The sequence below is a fragment of the Barbatula barbatula genome (assembly GCF_947034865.1).
Source record: "Barbatula barbatula genome assembly, chromosome: 9".
NCBI lineage: Eukaryota > Metazoa > Chordata > Actinopteri > Cypriniformes > Nemacheilidae > Barbatula > Barbatula barbatula.
The window spans coordinates 9034435-9059419 of record NC_136772.1 but is presented as its reverse complement, the minus strand read 5'-3'; the positions used below and the strand labels follow the sequence as shown (position 1 = coordinate 9059419).

General features: G+C 37.6%; 3 protein-coding genes across 4 annotated transcripts; 1 reads left to right on the top strand and 2 right to left on the bottom strand.

Annotated features, from left to right (window-relative positions):
• Nucleotides 1-307: 307 nt before the first annotated feature.
• On the bottom strand, nucleotides 308-6023 carry LOC306898782 (cyclic AMP receptor-like protein A). Of its 2 annotated transcripts, none has more exons than XM_079464559.1 (13): nucleotides 5819-6023; nucleotides 3586-3638; nucleotides 3395-3491; nucleotides 3250-3306; nucleotides 3067-3127; nucleotides 2883-2970; nucleotides 2691-2780; nucleotides 2563-2601; nucleotides 1852-1930; nucleotides 1380-1427; nucleotides 1211-1293; nucleotides 988-1129; nucleotides 308-855 (listed from the first exon to the last, which is right to left on the bottom strand). In XM_079464559.1, exons 4-13 carry the CDS (start codon nucleotides 3301-3303, stop codon nucleotides 679-681), a joined length of 861 nt encoding a protein of 286 aa, XP_079320685.1. In that variant the 5' UTR covers nucleotides 3304-3306; nucleotides 3395-3491; nucleotides 3586-3638; nucleotides 5819-6023; the 3' UTR covers nucleotides 308-678. The 2 variants fall into 2 exon arrangements, with proteins under 2 accessions (XP_079320685.1, XP_079320684.1); XM_079464558.1 differs by having other exon boundaries at nucleotides 3437-3491; nucleotides 5819-6014.
• A 672-nt stretch (nucleotides 6024-6695) lies between these two features.
• Nucleotides 6696-7909, bottom strand: mid1ip1a (MID1 interacting protein 1a). Its single transcript, XM_079464837.1, has one exon. It carries the CDS (start codon nucleotides 7828-7830, stop codon nucleotides 7372-7374), a length of 459 nt encoding a protein of 152 aa, XP_079320963.1. The 5' UTR covers nucleotides 7831-7909; the 3' UTR covers nucleotides 6696-7371.
• A 7403-nt stretch (nucleotides 7910-15312) lies between these two features.
• On the top strand, nucleotides 15313-24953 carry srpx (sushi-repeat containing protein X-linked). The gene is made up of 10 exons (XM_079463569.1): nucleotides 15313-15530; nucleotides 19637-19684; nucleotides 20066-20257; nucleotides 21087-21263; nucleotides 21367-21493; nucleotides 21593-21714; nucleotides 21845-22024; nucleotides 22249-22382; nucleotides 22852-22973; nucleotides 24494-24953. Exons 1-10 carry the CDS (start codon nucleotides 15464-15466, stop codon nucleotides 24669-24671), a joined length of 1347 nt encoding a protein of 448 aa, XP_079319695.1. The 5' UTR covers nucleotides 15313-15463; the 3' UTR covers nucleotides 24672-24953.
• The last annotated feature ends 32 nt before the right edge of the window (nucleotides 24954-24985 follow it).

Below are 24985 nucleotides of genomic sequence, written 5' to 3'. Positions count from 1 at the left end.
TTGGTGAGCTGTTCACCAATCGCTGTTAAACGCGCTTTGAGGACGAAACGCAACCCCGCAGATTACAAAAACAAAATTCTGACCTATAAATATCCTCCAGTAGGAAGCAGTATTGTCGTATATTGTATTTACGTCTCTTTGCAACGGCAACTTGATTAAGAAAAATGTTGAGGACACCTCTGGCAATTCAAAGTTTATAACTGATTTGAATCTTTCGTAACAGGTTAAAAACATTTTCATAAATCAACCTAAGATACTAAAGCTCATTGTGCTTGTTTTTTTCTCCCAAAAACGCATAAAGACCAAATAAAAGTCGTATGTTTTTATTTAAAATTAGTTTGATTCTGCAGCAAATACAAAAATATAGCATTTTCTTTCATAAATATAACAATGATACATGCAGAAATCGTAGGCCAACCGGTTAAATCTCTGTAAGTATAGCATGTCTGAAATGTGCAATAGAATGAAATAAAAGCAAGTCTTTCATTATATACAAGACATCTTATTCTGAGGTGTTTTACAAGCTTTTTCCAAATACTACAGTACAAATAACCTTACCCGTCACTGAAGGACAGACAGTCACTGTTTTTAACAAAACAGCAATATTTTAACACTGAATTAAGTTTTTAAAGGCAAGGAGTGTAAATAAACATATCCCAACAACACACACACTACTTCCTAAACACTCTCCCAGGGTCCTCTGTCTTTCAGAGTCATGTCTGGACTATAAAAGAGAACATTACTGTCCTCATCATCTGAGCCGGAGTGTGTGTCGAGGTCGTGTGTGTATCTTATAGTCGCTGGATGGTACTCTCCAATCCTTGTGCGATCACAGAGCCGAGACTGAAGCGCCATCTAAAACATGAATGAGAGACTGAATAAAAGACATACATCTGACAGCAATAAAACCAGAGAATCAATTTACAACTTGTTTATTACGTGTGAATTAGGCATTAGTAGTTCAAACGAGACCAGTGTGAACAGTACCTTTATTCCTGTGGTACTCAGTTGACTCCAGGTGTCCCTACCAAAAACGAGAGCATTGGCAAGACCATGTAAGGGAGCACTGAGCACGTGCAGTAAAGTCAGAGAAAACACAGGGTCCTCTGGGTAGGCAGCGTTATGAACTCTGAAAAATACAAACATAAATCAGATCCACACCCAAAGTTGCATCCACAAAAATCTAAGACGTGACTAGAATCTGAGTTACCGATTTATAAGGGGGAAGATAGATACGAGCAGATAGACAGAGGGATACCACTTCAACGGTCTGATCTCTTCAGCTAAAGACATCTGCAATACGTTTTGATACAGGATGTGAATTCAACATCGTTGTTACAGGTAGATCTGTATTCTTCTACGCAAACACAAACACGTACCTTCCTCCTTTCTCTTTCTGGGTTAAAGGTGCCCAACCAGGAATGCATCTGAAATTAAGACAGTTCTGAACTTTAAATTTCAGGTGTGAATTTATACTTATATATTATTTGAATGTACACTGCGTACCACCTTAAGATAAGTACACAATATGTATTTCAATTATTTCAACTATTTAACACAGCAGTAGACACAAAACCAGGTACATATTTTTTCCGGTGTGAGCACACTTACAAGCATGTATATTCTGATTTATCAGGTGAACGTGTCTCATAAACTGCAAATCGTACGAAAATGTTCTGGAATGTGGTCTTTTGCCTTATCGTGGTTGGTAAGTGATAAAAACAGCAGACAGTGAAACGATAAAGAGACAGGGGCCTTGTTCATGATGAATTTGAGAACAATGTTAGACTAGTTTCACAATCAAGTTGTAGGATGGTTTTTAAGTGGTGTAGGTTTACGCGATTCCCTTACCCTCTCATTGGCCACACAGATGATTCGAGCATAACAGCAGATCATGAGCATTATCAGAGTTAACAGAGGGATGTACCATCTGCAAGCGAACACCAACATACATTTAACTTGGCCCCAAAAAGCATTTGGCAATAGACATAAATATATGAATGTAATTGCACAAAATATTAAACGAAGACGTATCCACAAACAAATAATGCTAGACACATTTAGACCTCAGATCGAAGTTCGCTTGCCATTTTTAAACCAATAAGTCATGTATGCAAGTCAGCTCCCTTTTGCACATTTTACACTTCACACTGCTGTTCAAGCAAAGTAATCACATGTGTGCTCCATCACATAGACAGCCATAAAGTGTCCATTGCTTAACAAAACAAGTGTGAATTGTTTAGCAAAATTGTTTTACAATTAAAAATTGAACAGCTCAAAAAACTGTCAGATAATTTGTTATCTAATACAATGCCATTCAAACATTGTCAAAAATATTTCTGGGGCCATTAAAGCAGGCGTGATTAATCATCTCTGAACAACATACGCATGTAAATCAGTATTTACAAGAAATACAAGTACAATAAACTCTCAACCAGAACGGAAATTCCATGGATGTTTCAGAAGTTACGCAAGTCAAAACATAGTTTCAATCATCAGTCAGCAAAACACAGAATCATTCACGAAAACAACATGGACTTCTGCACACATTCATGCACTTACATGCCAAACCTCCAGGCAACATGGTCATCTGTGATCCAACTGCGGAAAATAACAAAAGAAAACACTGAGACGGGGATGGAGATAAGTTTACAATAAAAACATAGTATTAAAAGCCAAAAATAATTTACCACCAGGCTCCAGCAGGACCATAGTATCCAGAAAACAGAGGGAGGATAGACATTAGCAGAGGAACCCCCCATGCCACCACATGGTATGGTCTGAGAAACACATTTAGATCTTAGGAAAACTGTGTCTGTATGTATACATAGTTAAAGACGTGTTTTGTTGGTCTGTGTGTCTGTTTGTGTGTGTTGACTCACATTTCGTAATGTTCGGTTCTAATTTCTCTCACCAGGTTCAAGTAGAGATTGAGAGTAATAAGACACACCCAGGCCAGAGCACTCCAGTCTAAAACAACCAACCAAAATTCAAATCACAGAACAATACAAAATACATTAAAGTATTAAATATTTTCTATATCTGTACAGACTCCTAATCAGTTACCAAAATATGTGAGCCACCACGCCTGAAAATTACAAAGAGAACCCTCTGGATGAGACTCTCCCTGCAGATGCAAGAAAATAAAATGTGTAATCTATGAAATAAAGGAGGAGTGAAATTCTCCCACATTTCACAACATTTGCGTAACATTACTACATTTCACATCTCTTAATTATTGCAACTCACCATAACATATGCAACACTGTCAAAAAAGGCAGCTACTGTCAGACTGGCTATCATTTTCTGAAATACACAAAACAAAAGGAAAAAGAGAATTAAATACATTTGTCTGTGTGAATAAAACATCAGTGTGAATGAATATAATAATTACTGATTGACATGCTCCAACTGTTTATTTTGGTACTCACTGTACCTGAGCCAAAGAGTTATATCGCCGCAGCAGCCATATCGCAAAGAGCATAAAAAAGCTACGGACAGAGAAGTTTAAGATAGTTAAGCTTAAAAAATCCCTTTAAAACAAAGATGCAGCATATAATATCATTTAGATATACAATAACTTACCATGCCACTAGCGAAAATGTCCCTGTGGCTCTTTTAACTTTAAGAATCACATCCTGAAAATATAAATACATCATAGAAAATTGTCAAACTTCAACATAATTTATTCAACATAATTCTTATGTTAAATGTCCAATGTGTAATTTTTGGGATAATTTTTTGACATAAATGCAACGTATTATACGTAACTATGTCTTCAGAGGTGTATAAAGACCTTATATAATGAAGCGTTATGTTTTTTCATCTCAGAATGAGCTATTTCTATCTACATACAGCACAGGTCCCCTAACATTGAAATCGCCTGTTGGTCGCAATTCAAAATCTCACCGGATTTCATGTATACAATGAGAATTGTATTGGATTTATTGGAAACTAAAGGTGTATAGTATGGATTGAACTGGTGGGAGACATGAATAATGCAGAAAGCACACTACAACATTTTGTTTGGAAATGGTTTTAATGGAAAAAGCTAATAGTTTATAACGACATTTTATTTAATGGAAACCATTCGAATTTCTGTGATGGCTTCTATTGTTTTTTCAGCTGCGACAACACACAAAATAGCCACACACAGGCTTGAATCTCATTTTGAATCACATTGGTTGTCACTTGACGTGTCTAATGACCACTAGATAGAATATTCCTAAAATTGTGTTTGTTTTAAAAAAGTCACACAGATGACATGATAGTGATTAAACTATGGATTTAATGTTGTGAAAAACAACTTAAATGTCCTGACAAATGAAATAAATTCAAACAATAGTTCATGTTATCTATTATTACCTGACTTATTGGAATGCTTGATTCTGATTGGTCAGTTGCGACACATGTAGGTTCGTTATGTAAGAGATAATGTACAGGCAGACAGTTTTTTTTTACAGAAATAAGCCCTGACAGTTTGATCAGGACCCGAGGCGAAGCACAGAGCCCCGAATCACATTGGGGCTTATTTTTAGATAACAGCTGGCTACTAGTATATTATCCCGCTTATTACATTGCTACTTGCCACATGAAAAAAAACTGGACATGTAATGTGAGTTTGAAATATTAATACTTGTTTTTACCGAATGCAGACCTTCCGCAAGGAAAACCTGTTTACTTTCGGTTATGAGGTAAGAAACGACGCTCAGATGTCACGAACAGGCTATTTGGTTTAATCATTTGTAAATATCATATATGTTATTAAAAATATATTTATATTTAATTTGTCCAAATGATTTCCTGCATCCGGGTTACCGGTCTTGAGAGGTTGTTATCTGTGATTAACAGACCACTTGCAACACCAACTGCATTCACCAAATGTTCACTATAACCATGTTACAAATCTGTCATGCTGTTCAACAAACCATGTGTTAAAGTTTTTTTATGTCTTTAGTCAGGCAATATTAAATTATTATTGATTTGATATATTTATCCTTCTCTGAACTATACTTGCTTCTAGCTACCTTTCAACACTATACTGATAATTATGCTTTAAGAAAGATGGACATAGCTAATGTGTGAAATATAATGTATTAGGGATGCACAATAACTTATCGAACATATCGGTATCGGACGATAAATGGTCATTTTCAATGTTATCATATCGGCCGATAAATTATTAATCATTTCCTCTGGTTAAAGCAGTTCAGCTGCACGCTGCTCAGAGTTAAAATCCAGTACAGTACTGTCTTTCTATCATGACCATTCACTTACTGCTATTAGCAAAACATTGTTAATGTAGGTACAGTATGTAGATTTTATATATCAATGCTTAAATTATAGGATCAATCAGCATATTGCTGTCTGAATGCGTTCTGTCTTGAGACCTGTTAGACTCTTAAGGCTATTAAGAACACTTTTCTGGGTCGCTCGGGAAGAACATCTCTAATATGTTTATTAAATAAACATATCAGTAAGGTTTAAAACATTTAAAAAAATGTAACTAGTGTAACTCAGGGGGGGAAAGAGAATTAACCAGATCACAGTCTATGGTCTGCTCACCCTCGTTACGTTTTTGACACTTTAACCACTCGCATCAGTAAGTTACTTTCTCCTGCCCCGCATGAACTATTTAATTTCCTATGTTTTATTTCTAAAATAATTAGTGATTGATTCAATTATATTGCTCAGACTTAAAAGTCTTAAGTAGGCCTACAGTTTATCATCAAGCCTGGAAAGGATGATGTCATATTTTGGTTAGCATTGGGGCTAACAACATAAAGCATAAGCAGTTTTAAAAAATATATTTACTCACACATCGATAGTCGTTCGGCTCTACGTTGAAAAAGGTGCAGTGGGGGCTGCTATTGTTTTTAACCTGGACCAGGTGCTCCTCTTCCATTTTTATTCAATCTTTTCACAAAGCACTGTTTTGTGTTAACTGTACACATGATCACCCAACAGCCATGTTGGCACGTACGGCAAGCGCAAAAGACCACAAATGTTGCAACGCAAAACACGGGCTACGGTATCAGCGTTTGACATTTTTGTGAATTGGTGTTAGTCTAATTCAAGTCTAATATCAAGAGAGAGAGAGAGCAAGATGATTATATATTAAAAACGTACATGAGTGATAATAAAGAAAGTATACTGTTCTGACATAAAGAAATACATATTACAGCTACTAGAATATTTAATACTGATTTTATTTTAGTAGAATTGAATGGACAAGATTGTATCTTTTTATTATAAATAAATTAAATAGTGTTGTTATTAAATAAGATTTGGAATAGGTATGCGCTGGTATGAAAGGTTTTTAGTTATAATTATTATTTGTAAATTATGTCTTAATATAACTATAAAAATCTAACTAAAATAAATACAGTATATTTTAAAAATGACTGTTTTTGAATTTGTGTGTGGGAGGGATGCAGATTTACAAAATTATTAAAAAGAATCTTTAAGAACCAGCTGATCTAAGAGATTATTATTTTAGTTCATTTTTACGCAAAATGACATCACACAAAATAATGACTTACTTGTAGACAATAATGATTGTAGACATTAGACATTGTTATAGATTGACACCTTCGTAAGTACCAGATGGTGTGTATGATCAGTACGGCATATATGCAAGTGATCATGAATTGCTGGGCATGAAAACAGTAAACAGCATGACAATGAATAAGATGAATTCAAGTACAAAAGTTTATTTTCTCAGGCAACCAACTCAGTACAAAATACGAAATTGGCTGTAAACAAACATACAGGCCTAATGGCACAATATGACAGAACCTCATGAAGCTCATCATGATGCACACACAGTGATTCTCCGAGCTGTCCATGTCATTGATTCACAAGATGATTCACAGATAGTTTACAGTCTATAGTTAGCAGGGAACATTTCCATGAGTTCTCTATAACTTCCTCTAAAATCCTCACAAAAATGATCATACTCTCAGTTCCTAAGGCTACCAGATCACAAGTTTGTGAATGTACAGGAACATCATAATAAAACAATTTTCCTCTCATAAAGAATGAAAAAATAAAAGCATTCAATTATACATAATACATAAATAGGATAAATAGCAAGGTACGGTATGGCATCCAGCCACTTGAACGGAGATTTTAAAAGACTGTCAGTTCAAATTCAATGCCATGATATAGGAAGCAGTCCTCTTATAACACATCAGTGATCAACACTATAGAAAACACTAAAACAAAACCACTTTCCATCTTGGCATATCTTTCATTTTAACCTATTGACAGTATGAATTTAAAATAATTTTTACAAGTACAACGTTCTTCGTATATTAGGTCAGAACAAATCATCATATCCTAATAGATTCATGTACTTCACGATGCAGTTCACTGTCCCCAGCCAGCGATGCCAATTTCCTGCTTGTATCTGTTAGTCAGGTTGTTGGCTTGACTTGTAAGCTTAGACAGCACCCCATGCAACCCCCTCAGGTGGTACTGTAGGAGTTGCTCCAGGTCCATGTCGCCCTCGGGCTCGGTGCGCGCTGGCTCCGGCATAGAATTGTCCATTTTGCGCCTCTGCTCCTCTGCGCGCATTACGCCCCATTCGATGTTGTTTCGGATGGACTTGAGCTGGCTGTAGTAGCTGTACATGTCAGCCTCAACATCCCTCATATAGCTGTCTGGCTCTGCGGTTAACTTCTGCAGCTCGATTTCCTGGTCCAACGGCACATCTCTCAGCAAGCTCGGTACCATAACCGTGTCGTCCATGTTGTTGACGGCGCCGATAAATCGATTCATAGCCGTGAAAAGCGCATTCTTTCTGCTGAGGGGCTCGGACATCTGCATCGTGATTCTTGAGAGGGGGTTAACTCCAGAGTACTATTTTCTTGGGGAGTTGTATGATTCTCTCCCGTGGACTTAACTTCTTTCTGGAGTGTTACATTCTTTGACTCTTAATATATGGTTCATAATAGACTGGGCGTGACCGAAACCTGCAGGACAGGTCCAGTTTGGTATGTTAGGTCGCCCACAACCAGATTCCATTAGTGGGACACAAACCTCAGCACAGGGAGAGGCACAAAAGAGAATTAAAATAAACTGATTTCATAATTAGTTACGATACTGACAAACGTAATAAATTGTAATATGCATTGAAGATGTTCCACTGACTTATTTTATAGGCATGGCCAATAAGCCTACATGTAGGCTCAAGGCTAATTTAATGACACATAATAGGTGAAGATAATATAAAGTTTAGGATTCATAAAATAGCCTTTTTAAAATAGCATTAACTATAGTCTGATGAGTCAAAGTCAGACCCAAGTCCACATGTCTAAGATATTTGTTTTATTTGTCGGAAGCCTTAATCTGTAATAAGATGACTGAATCATTACTGAAACACATTATGAGGTTCAATGATATCTCCTTAAAAATAGGTTTTGGGGGCATGTTTCTGTTCTCACTTCTATAGACTTTCAAATCTTTTAAAGTGCCTGAAACTATACCTATTATGTCCTGTAGAATTAATCTGAATGCCCAGAAGGGATTTACTATAGTTTGTTGTCACGTTTAACAAATTAACACGAGAGAGCCCAAATCAGTTTTCAGGTGCAAATGACCCACAGTGTGAAACCTGCGGAAGTTTCTTTCCAACCCACATACACAGTGTTCAGATTTTTTTTAAAGAATTTTTCAAGGTTTTACTTGATATCTGCCATTGTATCACAAGTGTTTCAAGATTTTTCCACAACACACACACATGGGTTAAAGGTAAAAACGACAGATCAAACATTGTTTAGATGAGATAAGGTCACAAGTGAGGTTTCAGTTTAAATAATTGTAAATCCACTAAGCCATAGAAAGGAAAGCCGAGAAGCTTTTGGAATGGGTAGAATGTCTTGAAATTTTTACAAACCTGTTCTTCTGCTCTGTCTCTCATCTCCACCCTTATTCTCGGATCGTCACAGCCTCACCCAACCTCTTGCTCTTTGTCTCCATTTGAAATGTATATATTTTATTATTAAAATTTTTCTATATTTTTGCAAGAATTTTGTTTATTTCAAAACATTTAAGCCTTTATTTATTGCACCTAGATTTAGTTTCATAATTGTGTTACCTATTTAGTTTTATTGTTTTATTTACAATGTAAACTTTACTTAAATCCTAAACCTTTGAAACTGGTGCTGGTCAGTCTGCTCTCTCTATAATCTGGTACCACTCACAGGGAAAGCGGTTGTGAAAAATCACAATAAATCAGAAAAAAATGAACGCCACACATTCATGCAGACACAAACACCCTTTATTTAAAAGATCGGCAACCATAACTTGAACATTAAACTTTTCACAACAACCTTTTTTAAATGCACCACTCTCTTAAATGTAGTGAATTGGTCTATATTATGCTGTAATTTTGTGCTTTTTTTGTCTTGGGTAAAGTTGACATGCTAGAGATATTTATTTTTATGTTAAATGTTTATAGTGCTTTAAGGGGGTAAACAAATCTCATTCACAACACATAATTGGAAAACCTGAGGGACACAATGACACATCTTTGTTATCTTTGATTTTGTGCATTTTGTGGCCTTTTTCACAGACAAACAGTGTATTTCCAATTCAATGCAAGGAAATAAATACAATCTACCTGTAGTAAATAATGCAAACATCCTGTTTTATAGCCCTATTTATTGGACATCAATTTTTTTATAGCAAGTTACTTGGATATATTCAAGGTGATGGAATACATAACATTTTTGTGTGTTACCTAAAATGTATTCCCAACCTTAATGTAGGGATTGGGCAGTATTCAAGATTCAAGATTCAAAGTGTTTATTGTCATATGCCCAGGAAACAAGTATCCCTGAGCAATGAAATTCTTATTGTGCTGTCCACAATGAATGCCCAGACAGTGCAAAGCAATACACATATACATAAACTATACACACATACATACAATGTTAAAACCATAATAATAAAAACTATGCTGAAACATAATCATAAAAACTAAACATAGACTATGTACAGAATATGATATCTGCGAATGTACAGTATTAACTTAGTGAAACACTAAACATGATATCAATAGCAGCAGTAATAGTAACAGATTTGCAAATTGCATTTTCAGTGAACTTTGAGCAAGGAATGGATGGAAAATCCTATCTTAGTGAAGAGGTGTGGTTGACCCCGTTGCTAAGTATGAGTCATAATTTCAAAAGCCGTGATTGGTTGATCCTACAAGTTTGATGAAAATGAAGTTTTGGTGATAATGAGCAAAGGATGTACCCTCAAATCAATAAACATAATTATACACTCTAATCTTATGCAGACTGTTATTGTAAATAATATTTCACATTCAAGAAAATATCTGGAAAATGAATAGTAAGCTGTAGGGGTTATAGCCTAACATTAGAATCTAAAATATGTGAAAACTTAAGCTCATTACACCCTGTTCAAATAATGATTCGTGTCTTATTTGCTCAGATTAATATCCTAGCTGGCATATTTTGTACTTTCACTCCCATATGGACCCCATTGAAAACAAGATGGCCTATCTCAAGGGGCTGTCCTTAATGAAGTAGAAATTGCAACGTTACAACTCAGTGTGGTCTTAACGAGGGTAACACGGCTCAGCTTTTATCAATGTCTGTGATTACTTTCTTCTCCGGTGTAATAGCGTTGTGGCGTCGAGTTGGTGAAGTAATTGCATCTCTAAGGAGATCCACCACAAACATGATTCCTGCACGATCCAATCTGTAGCGTCTCAATAATTCCCTGTCATCCAGTGTTTGCAGGACATCTCTCCTGCCTCCTCTGTTGGCCATTTTGTGCAGCAGCTTAGGGGAACTCCTAAGCCACTAAAAGTCCTCTTCCCTGCTCTTAGCAGATCTCGCCTTAGGAGCCCTTTTAAGCGCTAGGAATCTTGAGGAATAGCTTTTATATTAACTGGGATTTTCGTGTCACTTTTAGGGGAAATTCTAAGAAAACGTCATGACTCTGAGAATTTTCTTAGAATTTGGCCGCTTAGGAGCCACTTTTTGCACAAAAATTCTTTAGGGATACGGGCCCTGATCTTCTCAGCAGTCTTCACCAGCTTAGACTAAAATGTCTTAATAAAAAGGAATTTTCAAACATCCAGTTCAGTTCACATTATTTTTGCATTAAACTAATAACAAACATGTCAATATGACAATCAAATATTTTATGATAGAGGAAGTAGATGTGCTTTATTATTGTCCTACACACACACCTTGTGAGGTGTCCACTCCAATCAGGTGCGGGCACACTTTTATTCTGTTAACCAATAACCATTCAGTAAAGTCATTTCTTGTTGTTGATTTACTTTATTTAAGAAGGGGAACAAGTTAAGGATAGCAATTTTCTCTGCTGTCAGATGTGTTCTCCAATGTTAATGATAGTGATTAAGATAAAATAAAATGTTGTGATATATTATTTTTCTTTTGACGCCTTCTTCTCAGTAAATTTCCGTTACAGAAAATCGTCAGGTTTCCTTTGCCCTGTTTTAACAAAGTGGGTAACAGAGCTCTCTTGTGGTAAAATAAAGCAACTGCATTCCAAAATCTGTAACGAGGAAAACGGAAAAGAAATTACTTTAATACGGTAACTCCATTTTCTTCAATAAACGTAGCCTAGCAGAAAATGTTTAAAGTCTTGTCGGTATTATTCTAAATCTTAAGAGAACCTGCAAATATTAATTTTGATAAACAAACGCGCAAGTCAACGTTAGAGCAAACCTGTTATTTACTATCATAAAATTGTCTAAAAGTGGGTTGGTCCGATTAGCTCAATGGGCTTAAAATATGTGTAGACTTGTATTTCAGCCAATGATAAGTGCAAAATCGCTGTTATAAAGTTAAAATCAACTAAAATCAAAACTGATGCTCCTGTAGATCATTTATCTACCTTAGTCACAACGCCTCACAACTTTGAATCAGCAGTCCATCTGTGAGACCAAGTACATATTTTCATATTTATTCTTTTAAATTTTTTTCTGGCATAATTTCTGAAATAATCACTTAATGACCCCAAAACGCTGTCTTTAGTTTTTGATATAGTTTTAAAAACTATATTAACTCCTACAGTTCACGGTCAGACTGTTTCTTTTATATTAAAAACAAACACACCTGTAACTAAGAGGGCTGAGAACTTTCAGGATGTTGAAGCAGCTGAAAGCAGCGTATTCTTCACTAACACTATATCTTTACTAACAAGCAATGTGAAACGGAGAAAGGCCAGGTCCAGTCAACCTGTGGATGTCCAATATTCCCCAATAGAAAGTCCGCTAAAGAATGACAGGAAAGCAATGAAACACTCAGCACTAATATTGACTCAAGGGGCCAAAGTGCAAAAGCAAAATAAATATGGAAAGTTCAAGGTGCAGATTCTTTAAGAGTAAAAGACCAAGTTGTCACAACTCTTGAGAGTTAACACAAGAAGCCAAGTCAAGTCCAGTTAGTATTCAAGACACAGGTTCTCAGCCACTAGTTCAAAGAAAAGAGGTTAGAGAGGTATGATTTACAGTTGAGAAAAACACCACTGGGACAGAAAAACCAGCAATGAAAGCATCCAGCCCTACGTCAGATTCGATACACACCTGGAAAGAGGGGTCTTCTGGAATGTCTAATGGAAGTAAAAGAAAATTGTTGCAGCTGAGAACATCCGGGTTGGACCTGAAAAGCTGGGACAGGAAACAACAGGTATTGAAAGACAAAACAGTAATAAAACACTTGAGAGCAGACCATCAGCAACTTGCAAAAGACCACCAGAAAAGAAAACATCGCCTATTTGTCTGCTTTATCAGTGGAAATATGAACCAAACAGGTTATTCGCCACTACAGTCATCAACACTTCAGAAATGAGACAAAATTGAGCCAGTGTTGGCAATGGATACCTCACATTGAGACACAAAGGCTGAGCAGAGAATTATGGGTAGTGCTACTACCAATCCTGGTTAGTGCTGCATCCCTACTGATAAAAGCAGCTGAGGTGCTTTCTGAGACTTCATACGTCAGTCCTGCACCAGAAGAAAGGCCTGAGATGTCATTATCCTCACCTGCTTTATTGCTTGACGAAACAGGACAGGAAGTGGATCGGATCAGTACAGTTCAAGACATTTCAGCAATCACTGAGAATCAAGAAACAGATGAGAGCAACTCTAAACAGCAAAGCGAAAAGCACAAATGAAGATGTAGAAGACAAGCTACTTTTAGATGAAAAGGAGTGGAGGGGTAGTAATGAAGAAAGAGAAGATGAGGAAGATTCGATGGAAATAAAATGAAGAGGAAGGTGCAGAAGAGAATCTCGGTGAGGAACATCAAAGGTAGAAGATTGGGGAGAAATAGGAGAACAGTCCTTTTGAAAAAGAGGAAGAGGAAGGCGAGATGAAAAAAAGATGGAGGTAGTGAAGACCAAGAAAGTAGAGGTCAGAGGAATAAAAATGAGGAAGAAAAGGTGAAGGAGAGGGTTGTGGAGACGAGGTTGAAAGAAAAGAGAACAAGAATGGAAATAGAGAAGGAGTTGAAGGAGAAGAGAAAGAGGAACAAGAAAGTGGGAATCAAGAATCTAGAGGAAAATAGGGAGGAAGATAAAACAAATAGTAAAGAGGACAAAGATGAGGAGATTGATAGTGAAGTGGAGGAAGGGGACAGTAAGAGTAACATGGATGAAAATGAGGAAAGTGGTTATGAAGAGGAAAAAGAAGAGCAGGACGAGAAAGAGAGCTGGGATGAAGGTGTGAGAAGGAGGCAGATGACGAGAAGACCTACGAGAACACAAAAGCAAAGAAGAGCAGGAAGAGTTGTAATGATTGGTCGAGACAGGAGTAGGAGGAAAAAACGGAGGAAGGTGAAGAATCTGACAGCAAGGTTGAAGGTAGGAGTGAGGGATGTGAGAAAGAGGAGAAAGAAGAACGTGAAGGTGATGAGAATGAAAATGAGCAGGACACAAAATGGGAACAAGTGAAGAGACGTTTGGAGAAGAACAAAATATGGACATGTCAGAGACACAGGAAAGAGAGGAAAATGAAGAAGAAATAGAAAGTTAGGAAGAAGCCACACAGAAAGAAGAGAGTGGAAAAAGAGGATGATGGTGAGGTTGGAGAAGAGAAAGAAGCTGAGTTGGAGGAAGAATCTGTGGACAATGAGGCAGAGAAAGAAGCTGAGGAAGAGTAAGAAGGCGAGGAAGAGGAAGAGCAAGAAAAAAAGGAAACCTGGGGAAAGCACTTAAACAGAACCGTCCACCAGAACCACATCAACTATACCTGTGTGTAAACAAGACACCAAACAGACATCTGCACAGAGAGGCGGACAGAAGACTGTTAAGAGAGATCAAAATAATCTTAAAGGAAAGAAGCAAACAACTAGTGCTGCTAAGGACCCGCAGTTCTGGAACAATGTCTTACCACAGTATTTAAATCTTAAATAATCTTAAAAGCCATGTTTGTACCTGCTTATAAAATCTTAGCAAATCCACTCACAAGAATGCTGGACCGGTGGACCAAACAAGCCAAGTAATACCTCTCAAGAAGAAATTTGTGATGTTTTCACGCTATAGGCCAAATCTCAATTCAGTTTATGTTTTGATTAAATCATGGTTTTATTTTGTGGGATGGATTGTATTCACTAAAGTGCCTTGACGGAAATTATACACATGCATTTACATAAGCTCTCTATTGATCACGAGAATGCTGTTTATTTTCATGAGCACTTTAGATCACAGTGTAAGGAATTTATTTCCTTATATTGTAGGCTTATATGTTATTACATACTGGAAAAGTAGGATTTTAGAGAGAACGAAACGAGAAAAGACCGAGATTATCTTTTCTTCAAACTGGTCATTACCAGCACACCAGACCAAATGCAATGTCAGATTACTGTGTTTTTGTTGTTGTTGAGAAAACAGACTGTCTCCAATTCAGTTGTACTGTAATATGGCTCATTGTTTTACTACAATTTTGCTTATGGATGTAACAAAGTGTGTGTGTGTGTGTGTGTGTGGTGTGTTCGTGCGTACGTGTGATGTGTGTGTCTGTGCTCGCGCGCGTGTGTGTTGTTCACATGTGTTTTAATAAACATGTTAAGATCTAATGACATACAAAGCTCTTTCACTCAAACGAATACATCACCTGATCTTGGCTTTTTTATTCAAAGCAAAGTTCAAAAGTGCCGACTTACACACTGACATTTACAGGTTTTTGGTTGAGTGCGTGTTTTATTTAAAAATCTCTCTTTTATTTAAGTCACTTTGATGTTTGGTTATGACGTAGGCCTACATACATTTTAATTTCTAAAACGTTTGGGGCGAATGTAATAAGTTGACACTGCTGGACTGGATCCGACAGTCCACGGGTATCGCGCGCGCGCCCGCGCTCTCGTGTTTGTGTAGAGAGGAGGCGGGTCTGTGCTCTCTCTGGCTTTAGCGCAGGAATGCACCGGAGGTCTCCTAGCAGCTCCTGTACTTCCTAAAGATGGATACCTGGACGCGTGTGTATATGATAGTGTTACTTCAGCTGTCCGGGAGTTTCGCGTACGATGGTAAGACATCCATGCAGAATCACCACCTTGAGTCGCGCCCTTTAAATTTTAAAGCAATATTTATGAAACTAATGCGAAGTCCTGCAAACTCGTAATAGCCTATACATCGAGTGCCAAATAGGGCATTTCAAGTTTGTCGTTTTGTTTCTAGTGTCTGTAGTGTGTAAGGCACATGCTATTTAAACAGAGCTCAGAGTGTTTACGTGGACGCTTTTGGGGCTGGAGTTAGGGGGAGAGACGGGTTTCCAAAGGGGAAAATAAGACACTGGACTCTTTCATATAAATAATGTGTTAGGCTACCAGTGGGACACTGCGCACCTCTGCTCAAAGCAGGCTGCATGTCCATTGTATAGTGTGCATGCATATTGTTTTAAAGAACTGTTTAGTGTTAGATTGTTTTACTTTGTGTATTAAACTGTTATTGAATGTCAAGCAGATTGCCACTGACATATTGTGGACATGGCAAATAAGCTCAAAATAAATACAAAACTTTGAAAGTGTCTGCGATTAAAGGCAGATCAATAACGTCCCTGGACGTGGGTCAGCAGTGCTGAGATGTGAGCTCTTTTTGGCTGCACTTGAACTGGGTAAAAAAAATTGTATGCACAAAGGCACATTTTGTTTTCATGGATAAATTCTGTCGTCTTTCAGTCACTTTTATGTCGTTTCAAACCAGGATGAGATACACTTAAAGATGCACCTTTGAGAAATATGAATCTTATTTTCTTAGAAAAAAAACGGATCAGTCAAAAACCTCAGACAAAAAGACAAACAGTGCAATAAAAGTTGTCTATGAGACTATCGTGTGTAATATTACAGCAGTGTGAAAATTATTCGAAACATTTAGTAACGTACATGATAGTAATAGTTATATACATATTTAGTGTTTATTTATTTTTGAATTAAACATTGTTACACGATTTGTTTCTACAGTTTGCTTTTCACTTTCACTCACATTCACCATATGCACCACAGCACCTTCGAGCCTTCACTGTTTCTGTGCCAAAGAGGTTTTTTTCCGTATTAATTCATAAAGCAAATGGTCTTGCTTGGACTTGCTAGAACACGTTTAGACTTTCTGTATTTCCTGTGCTTCTGGAAACACGCAATCCAATCAGATTACCAGGACCACACTAAAGATGCCTATTGTATTGCGGTGTTGTGGTATATTTTGACATAGAACGCTGTCATTGTAGAATCAAACCGCACATATTTTGTATACCAATGGCAGCGCTGGAAATTGTTGCCTGTGTGGGGTTGTGGCTCAAACCATTCGGTTGTGGCGTGGGGGCTTCAGTCAATGGTGTATTTACAAGTACAACAGACCCCCGCAGTCCGATATTGTGTTTATGCTCATATATAAACTAAGCGCCAGTTAAAGAAATTGTGCATATTGATTTACCTCAATCGTTGTGCGTTGTTTATTCACAAAGGCTGGGTGGCTATTAGTGTTTGTGTGGTTTATAACTTTCTGAACACAAACACAGGCTTTTCCTATGATGTACACACGTGAGAGAATAAACACAGTCTGTCCACCTAGCACTGTCCTGACTTGAACCAGTGTGTGCGTTTGCTTACAGGCATTTGCGAAATGTTCAAGTGCTTAGACATCTGTGGATCATTTAACAATAGTAACTAAACAGCCTGAGTAAATGGTTTTGTGATTCAAATAGAGATTTGAGATTGAAAGATATAAAGTTGCAAGGGTGATTGAGGAGGTCTTGATCTTTAAACAGTCATTCTGTGTAAATTCACGGGATTTCTTGCATTTGTAAAAACGCCGTCCCGAGTGTGCACAATTATAGCGCGTTGGCTTTGTCAAGCCTTGCACCCCTGGAAGGGTAGAACTGTTTCAGATGATGAACATGGGGAGCCTGAGGGATCTTTTGTGTTCAGCACTGATGACTAATAACTGCACTCTTCCAGCCGGGAGAGGTTGCAAAACGTTTCGTGTTCCCCCTTGATTTAGATAGAGAATGTATAAATCTTGCTAGAAAGTTTTCTGTAAGTGGAAAATCCCTCCTTCAAAGTGTATATGTATGTGTGAATCTATGCCAAGTCAGTGAGTATTCTGGGTTACACAACGTTCTGCTGAGCTTAACAGAATGGAACAGGAAAACTCATCCGCCAACTGGAGCAATCACACACACACGCACACACACACACACACACACACACACACACACACACACACACACACACACACACACACACACACAAACACACACACACACACATACACACAGACGCACACATACATGGTCTCCATGGAGTGCTTTCCATGATAAAAGCTGGAAAATTGTGTCAGCATTGCATGTGTGTGTCTTTGTTTTAAAGGAATAGATCCCCAAATGTTGTTTTCAGTTACTGTCTCTTAGTTTGTTCCAGACCCATGTGATTTTCTCTCTACTGTGAAACATAAAGATTCAGAAGAATATACACAAGGAGTTGTTTTTTAGGAAATTTTTAAGCTTTTGAGCTTCAAATATTATTATTTTGAATAACCTTTTCAACAAGTATCTTCATCAGTATCTGGATTTCCCGTAGCTCAGTGTTTAGAGCATGGAGATAGCAACACAAGGTCATGGGTTCCATCCCAAGGATTGCAGATACTCAGAAACAAATATGTAGTATAACGCAAAGTCACTTTGGATAAAAGCATCTGCCAAATGTATAAATGTAAGTAAAGACACAAATTGTGTTCTGTTTCTCACTCGTCGTAGGGCGTTCTTCTTAGGGATTCAGAATAGTCTGTACAGCACATGTTCATTATATCAGTTTCATGAGGCTTAAAGGAATAGTTCACATTCAAAATGACAATTCTGTCATCATTTACTCACCCTGTTGTCATTTTAAACAAACCTGTGTGATTTTCTTTCTTCTGAAAAAGAAGATATTTAGAAAAATGGTGGTAACCCAAAACTGTTGGTCCCGGTTGGTATTGACTTTTATTGTATGGACACAAAACCAATGCAAGTCAATGGGGACCAACATTTTTCTGTTACCAAAATTTTTCTAAATATATAATTTGGTGTTCGGCTGAAGAAAGAAAGTCATACAGGTTTAAAATGACAAGAGGGCATGTCAATAATGACAGAATTATCATTTTGAAGGTGAACTATTCCTTTAAGGATGCTCCGGTATGTTCATCAGAATTTTCTGTTTCCAAATACAAAAACATAGATAGCTTTGGAGCGATATGAGAGTGATTAAGTGACACAATTATCATTTTTGCTGTAAATCTGCAGTCTCTTGAGTTCTTGTTAGTGCATCGGAAAGAGCTTTGATCTAGCTTGCCGTGTGATCTGCCATCCACTTATACATGCACGAGAGAAAAGGAGAACCAAAGAGACTAGGAAGAAGCATTTTTATATGCACGGAATGCCGAATCTTGCTTTTATATCGTGTTTGATCTATGTCTAGGAGTGTTGCTGGGTAATAAAGTTTCCATGTTTATTTGAAATGGGCGCAAAAAGCCCCATATTCAGTTTCAATAGAGTACTGATATTGCGTTTTGAGATTACGGTAAGTGGGAGGCACTGAATTGGATTGAATAGAGCGCAGAAATGTGTTTCTGTTGGAGGACGTTTATGCTTTTCCACAGCATGGTGTCTGGAAAAGAAATTATATAGAGACTTTGACATTCAGCGTAAATAAGCAACACAAAACTACTAATTTAGCCTCCGAATGAAGCCGTGCCAGTATCTATTCCATCTATTTCACAGTGCCAGTTTCATAATATAATGATAGATGTTCTTGTGTGGCATGCCATTTTCACTGCATATCTGCATGACACACTGTAATTCACTGCTCTAACTCCAGGAGGCATTGTTGCATTTGTGCCGTGTTGCAGTCAGAAATGCAACAAGCCCTTGTTCATCTGCTCTCAAGCTGAACATATCAGACATAAATATAACAACAATGCATTACATTCTGGATTGTGTTTTATATTTATATTATTGTTCAAACTGAGTCATATATTTTATATATTATAAGTTGTTTTCTAACAGAGTCACTCAGAATGCTTAGATTCTAATCGACTGAATCTAAGATTCTGTGGTGATTCCAACCGTCTCTTGCTTGTGCTGTCCTCGACTATTTTACAGGCTCTGGATACTGGCCACAAACTGATGATGAAGATGTGCGATACACAGGTGAACACACACATAAAAACACAAGCGTACATTATTCATTCCCACTCTACTCCACACAATCCTTTTTCCCACAACATTAAGCCAATGTTCACCTCCATAACCACTCGTATCACAACTGAAGACATGAGCGCTGCTGTCAGAATGTATATACACCTCTATGCCTCTGACTACCTGCTCAGATCTCTCTATTACTGCTTCCTCTTATTCTTTACCTGTGTATCTTTGTTCACATTACATCCACGTGTGGTTGAATGATGGCAGTTGTCAAGGTGAGTACTGGATATAAGGTCACGTGTATATATAAGGATTAAAAACTTGTTGTGTATTACTTCTGATCTAGTTTATACTTGCTTAAAATGATTATGTATATCTCTTTTCTAGGTGTGCCATGGTGTGCTCCGGTGAAAGTCAAACACGGCCACATCAGCTGCCAGACACCGCGTGGGGAGCGTTACAAGAACGTCATGGGAGCTCGGTGCAAGATCCGGTGTAAGACGGGCTATGAGATGCACGGAAGCAGCGAGATCCTCTGCATGGCCAGCAAGCAGTGGTCCGGAAATTACGCCTGCAGAGGTCTGACTTTACCATTCATGCAATTTGATTATAAAATCATGTTTCCTTGGGATAAAAATCTCTAAATAAGTAATACTGCATAGTCACAAATGGATTGTATTGTATAATATACAAGTTAAGTCTAAAAGGAGATAAAAGAGAAGTTAAAGGGAAAGTGTTTTTTTAAAGGAATTTAAAGGTTTCCCTTTAATGGTATGGATGTCCATTAGTGGCCAAAAATGAATTATGTTGGGGCATATCTTTACAATATTCACTTTTAATGGTCCACTGAAATTTAGCGGCATCCAGCGGTGAGATTACAAATTGCACTTTGTAATTTCACTCCACCCCTTTCGAAGCTCTAAGATGGCGGACACAGGACAAAGATGCGGTCACGTTATTGCTTCTTTGCAGAGCAGTTTGTCCATTTAGGGATACTGTAGAAACAACATGACGAATTCCATGCAGGGGGACCTGTGGTGTGTGTAAATAGAAACAGCTCATTCTAACGTTGTTAAAACAACACTCACTGTACAACTATGCAACGTTAATACAACGTTTTTTACATCTTTAGAATCATATTTCAATTAAAAGCTAAAACATATTTAAGTTGGAAATCACTTTTAAACAAAACTATGTCAAAATGATACAAATTAATTTCTAGCTGTGCAAAAGAATATCATACATTTGTTCACATTGGTTTTCAATAGCTCAAACCTTCTTCACGGGATCTGTAAAAACAGACCTGCAAACCCAATATCAATCAAAAAACATATATCAGTTGCATTGTCAAGTCATAGTCCACTGAAAATCCATTTTGAACCAATGCATGAATGAATAATTTTCTCAGAGGTCCGCTGTCCTAAACTGGCCATGCCATCTAATGGAGGTTTCAAGTGTTCAGACGGGTCGTACTTTAATTCCCGCTGTCAATTCTTCTGCTCGCCGGGCTACACGCTGCAAGGAGACCGCAGTGCCACCTGCCAGAGCAGCAGAACGTGGAGCGGGGGCAACTATGCGTGTCTGGGTGGGTGAAAGAGCCATTCATCACTTGCAAATTTAATCTCACATCCACAAATCAATCGATGCTGCTGCAATTGACTTGCTGCTGCCGGTGTTTTCTTTCTCAGATGTGGATCCTCCTGTTATTAAGTGTCCTAATGTAAAGGAGAAGACAGCTGAACCTGGGAAACTGACAGCTAAATTCACATGGGATACACCAGAGGGTAAAGACACGGCAGACGGCATCTTAACAGAGTGAGTGTATCACACACACATCAGTTTATCATGCTGCATTTATATTTATGTCTATTATGCACGTGGTAGATGTCCATTAGTTTTTTATCTGTGTTTTAGTGTTCTATTGAAAGGAAAGCCTTCAGGCACTCACTTTCCGGAAGGGAATCATAAATTATCATACACTGTTCTTGATCGGGCTGGGAACAAAGCTTCCTGCAGGTTCAACGTTCGAGTGAAAGGTGAGTCATGAACGCGTCATTAAGTACATCACTGCTTCTAAGGGGCAAGAACAACAAACTTTACTCATACAATACTGAAAATGCACCTTACCGTGTGGAATGTCATGAGTGTTTGTTACGCCTGTTGCAGTACGTCGCTGTACTCCTCTTTCTGTCCCTGACAACGGCTGGGTGAAATGTGACAGCGCGGGTGATAATTACGGGGCCACATGTGAATTCCGCTGTCTGGGTGGCTACGAGCTGAAGGGAAGCGCTGCCAGGGTCTGCCAGTTTAACATGGAGTGGTCCGGCTTGGAGACCTCTTGTGTTGGTACGGAACCGCATAAACATCTGATAAACAAATACATCGGCTAAGCTAGAGAACAATGCTTTATTTCTTATATGTCCCTATGTAAGATTTAATAGCATAATATGGTAAAGAAACATCATCTTATTAAGGGGGAACCCCACAATCCATACAAAGTGGATCAGTTTAAACTTGAGTTTGATCTGACTGCTGCTGTCTGACTCTCTGAACGTTGATATTATCAACAGACATGAATGTTAACGTCGGAGTGCGGTCAGCTGCTGCGCTACTGGACCAGTTCTATGAGAAACGGCGACTTTTGATCATCTCTGCCCCCTCGGCTGCCAATCACTACTACAGATTCCAGATGACAAATTTACAGGTATAAGTTAAAGGGATACTGAATCCAAAAATAAAAAAAGCTGTCAACACCCTCAAGTTATTACAAATCTGTATAAATGTCTTTGTTCTGACGAACACGGAGAAAGATATTTGGAAGAATGATCTTGGCCACCATTGACTACCGTAGTAGGACATTTGCTTTGTAAACTTGTAGTATCCCTAAAATCACACTGATTGTAACAACTTCTTTGATCCATTCTCTTCAACAGAAACACTATTATTTAGAATGCGCTTATATGTCTGATAAAGGTTTATTAGGTTAACGTTTAGGTGCACTAGCATACAAATGGATTCAAAACAGTTACAGACTAACACGCACTAAATTACCATTTTAATTTCATCTTCAAGGAACAGAAATAGAGTAAGAATCATGCTCCAAGTCATATAGAATTCAGCTTGTACCATAAATGAGTGAACATGGAATGATCTGTGTTGGATGTGTGGTTCAGCATGCACAGTGCGGTCTGGACCTGAGGCATGTGACAGTGATTGAGCTGGTGGGGGTGTATCCAGCTCAGCTTGGCCGTATCAGACACAGACTCATTCCTCCAGGACTGGCTCTTCAACTCAGGTACTGCTTTTAAGACGCTTGATATCAATACTCATAAAACAGCACTGTATTGAAATTTATTAAAATATAATTTTTCTTTTTACAATTTTATTTAAGCATTCAATTCAATAATACAATCTTTCTTCTTAAAATCATTTTAGCCATAAGTGCGCTGTTAATGTTTGGTCTATAAAACGAATATAATTGAAAACGTTATAATTATAATAAAAAATCCTCCACAACATTATATTTTCATACAGAATTGTGTGTTGTAGTTGTCCTGTTCAGCCGGCTATAGCCAGTTTGACACTGAAAATATGGTGTTGCATTATGAGTTGATATGCATGCACAGCCCACAGAAAACAAGAAACCCAGTAGAAACCATCACAGAAAACGGTTTTCATTAAAATGGCATTGCTTTTTCTATTAAAACTGTTCCATTCCTTTTTGTAGTGTGTTTTGGGCATCATTCCAATAGGATGATAATGGTTCCCATCTGCCAGAGAACACCCCACCAATAGAATCCATCAAACACCAGTAGACACCATTATAGTTTCCATTAAAACCAATATAATTCCAAATATACCCTTTAAATCCATTACATTTTCTATTGTGTTTAGGCCCTGCTGAAAAACACAATAGAAACCATTAAAGATGTAATAGTGGTTTTAAGGGGATTTGTACTGGCTTTAATGGAAACTGTAATGGTTCGGCTGGCATTTGATGGATTGATATTGGTGGGATAAGTTAAAGGGATACTGAATCCAAAAATAAAAAAAGCTGTCAACACCCTCAAGTTATTACAACTCTGTATAAATGTCTTTGTTCTGATGAACACGGAGAAAGATATTTGGAACGTTTAGGTGGACTAGCATATAAATGGATATTTGTTTGTTTGGGTATTCTAATGCAAACCATCAGAATGTCTGTAATGGTTTCTATTGGGGTTCTATGTTTTTGTTTCAAAAGGGAGGGTTTCCTGAAAAATACTCCAATAGAAACCATTGCAGGAATTAGCTTTTTTGATTAAAACCATTACAAAAGTCCTTTTGTAGTGTGTTTTGGGCATTATTCCAGTAGGACATCCCAACAATAGAATCCATTAGAACCATTACAGTTTCCATTAAAACCAATACATTTATATTTAGTCATTTAGCAGATGCTTTTATCCAAAACGACTTAATAAGAGTTCAGGGAGCAATACAAACCCCTTTAAACCCATTTTAACTTCTTTAATGGTTTCTATTGTTTAAGTTTCTCAGTCAACATTACATTTTTAAGGCACATCTGATGCAGCATTTGACCAATACAGAACAAACACTTTAAACCAAAACTTAACATTTTCTTTAGCATTCAACCACTACTTTCTTAAGGGAATGCAAATTTTTACTGGATGGACTTGATGCTGGAGATTATCAAATACTAGTCATTCTTTCTCTCAGGAGGAAGATGTTTAGTAAATTGCTGAACATAAAACCACTCCTTATGTGTAACTGAATCTGAACTCATGAAGTGTGCATGCTTTGTTTCTATTTGGTCAGGTTGCTACTGCAGCTCTCTCTGAACTCATTTACCATGGTACTGCTGGATAAACAGGGTGTGGATAAGCAGCGCTACACCTTCCCAATCACAGCAGCCGAGCTCTTTACCACCATTGACACCTTTCCAATGCGCACAGAGGAGGCCTTGCTACAGAAAGAGGCTGGACAGAGCTGCTAGAAACACAAACGGTTCCTCATTCTTTTCTACTGGGTATAAATCTAACCAAACTACAAATGTCTGGCTAGAGCTGCTACACATCCATTGAAAACACACATATACACATGTCTCGTAAAATCGAATGCATGAGTGAGTCTTAATGTTGTTTGTCTTTTTTATGAAACTCTACTTTATTTTATTTGTCTTATGTCTCTATTTATGTCAAAATGGACAGTCTACCTTTCTCATAAAATGCTACCAAAGCTATGTTAAAGTAATAAAGCCCTTTTTTTCTTGACTGACGATTGAGAGTATGGGAGTCGGCTTTCTTAAAA

Bases quoted from the DNA above. Each gene is read 5' to 3' on its own strand.
- mid1ip1a (XM_079464837.1), bottom strand. From the start codon at position 7,830: ATGCAGATGTCCGAGCCCCTCAGCAGAAAGAATGCGCTTTTCACGGCT.
- srpx (XM_079463569.1), top strand. From the start codon at position 15,464: ATGGATACCTGGACGCGTGTGTATATGATAGTGTTACTTCAGCTGTCC. The intron at 20,258-21,086 runs GTCTGACTTTAC...TAATTTTCTCAG, and splicing joins CGGAAATTACGCCTGCAGAG to AGGTCCGCTGTCCTAAACTG. The intron at 21,264-21,366 runs GTGGGTGAAAGA...TTTCTTTCTCAG, and splicing joins GGGCAACTATGCGTGTCTGG to ATGTGGATCCTCCTGTTATT.
- LOC306898782 (XM_079464558.1), bottom strand. From the start codon at position 5,905: ATGGAAGAGGAGCACCTGGTCCAGGTTAAAAACAATAGCAGCCCCCAC. The intron at 2,602-2,690 runs GTAAATTATTTT...TATTTTCCGCAG, and splicing joins GGTCCTGCTGGAGCCTGGTG to TTGGATCACAGATGACCATG. The intron at 1,294-1,379 runs GTACGTGTTTGT...AACGTATTGCAG, and splicing joins CAGAAAGAGAAAGGAGGAAG to ATGTCTTTAGCTGAAGAGAT.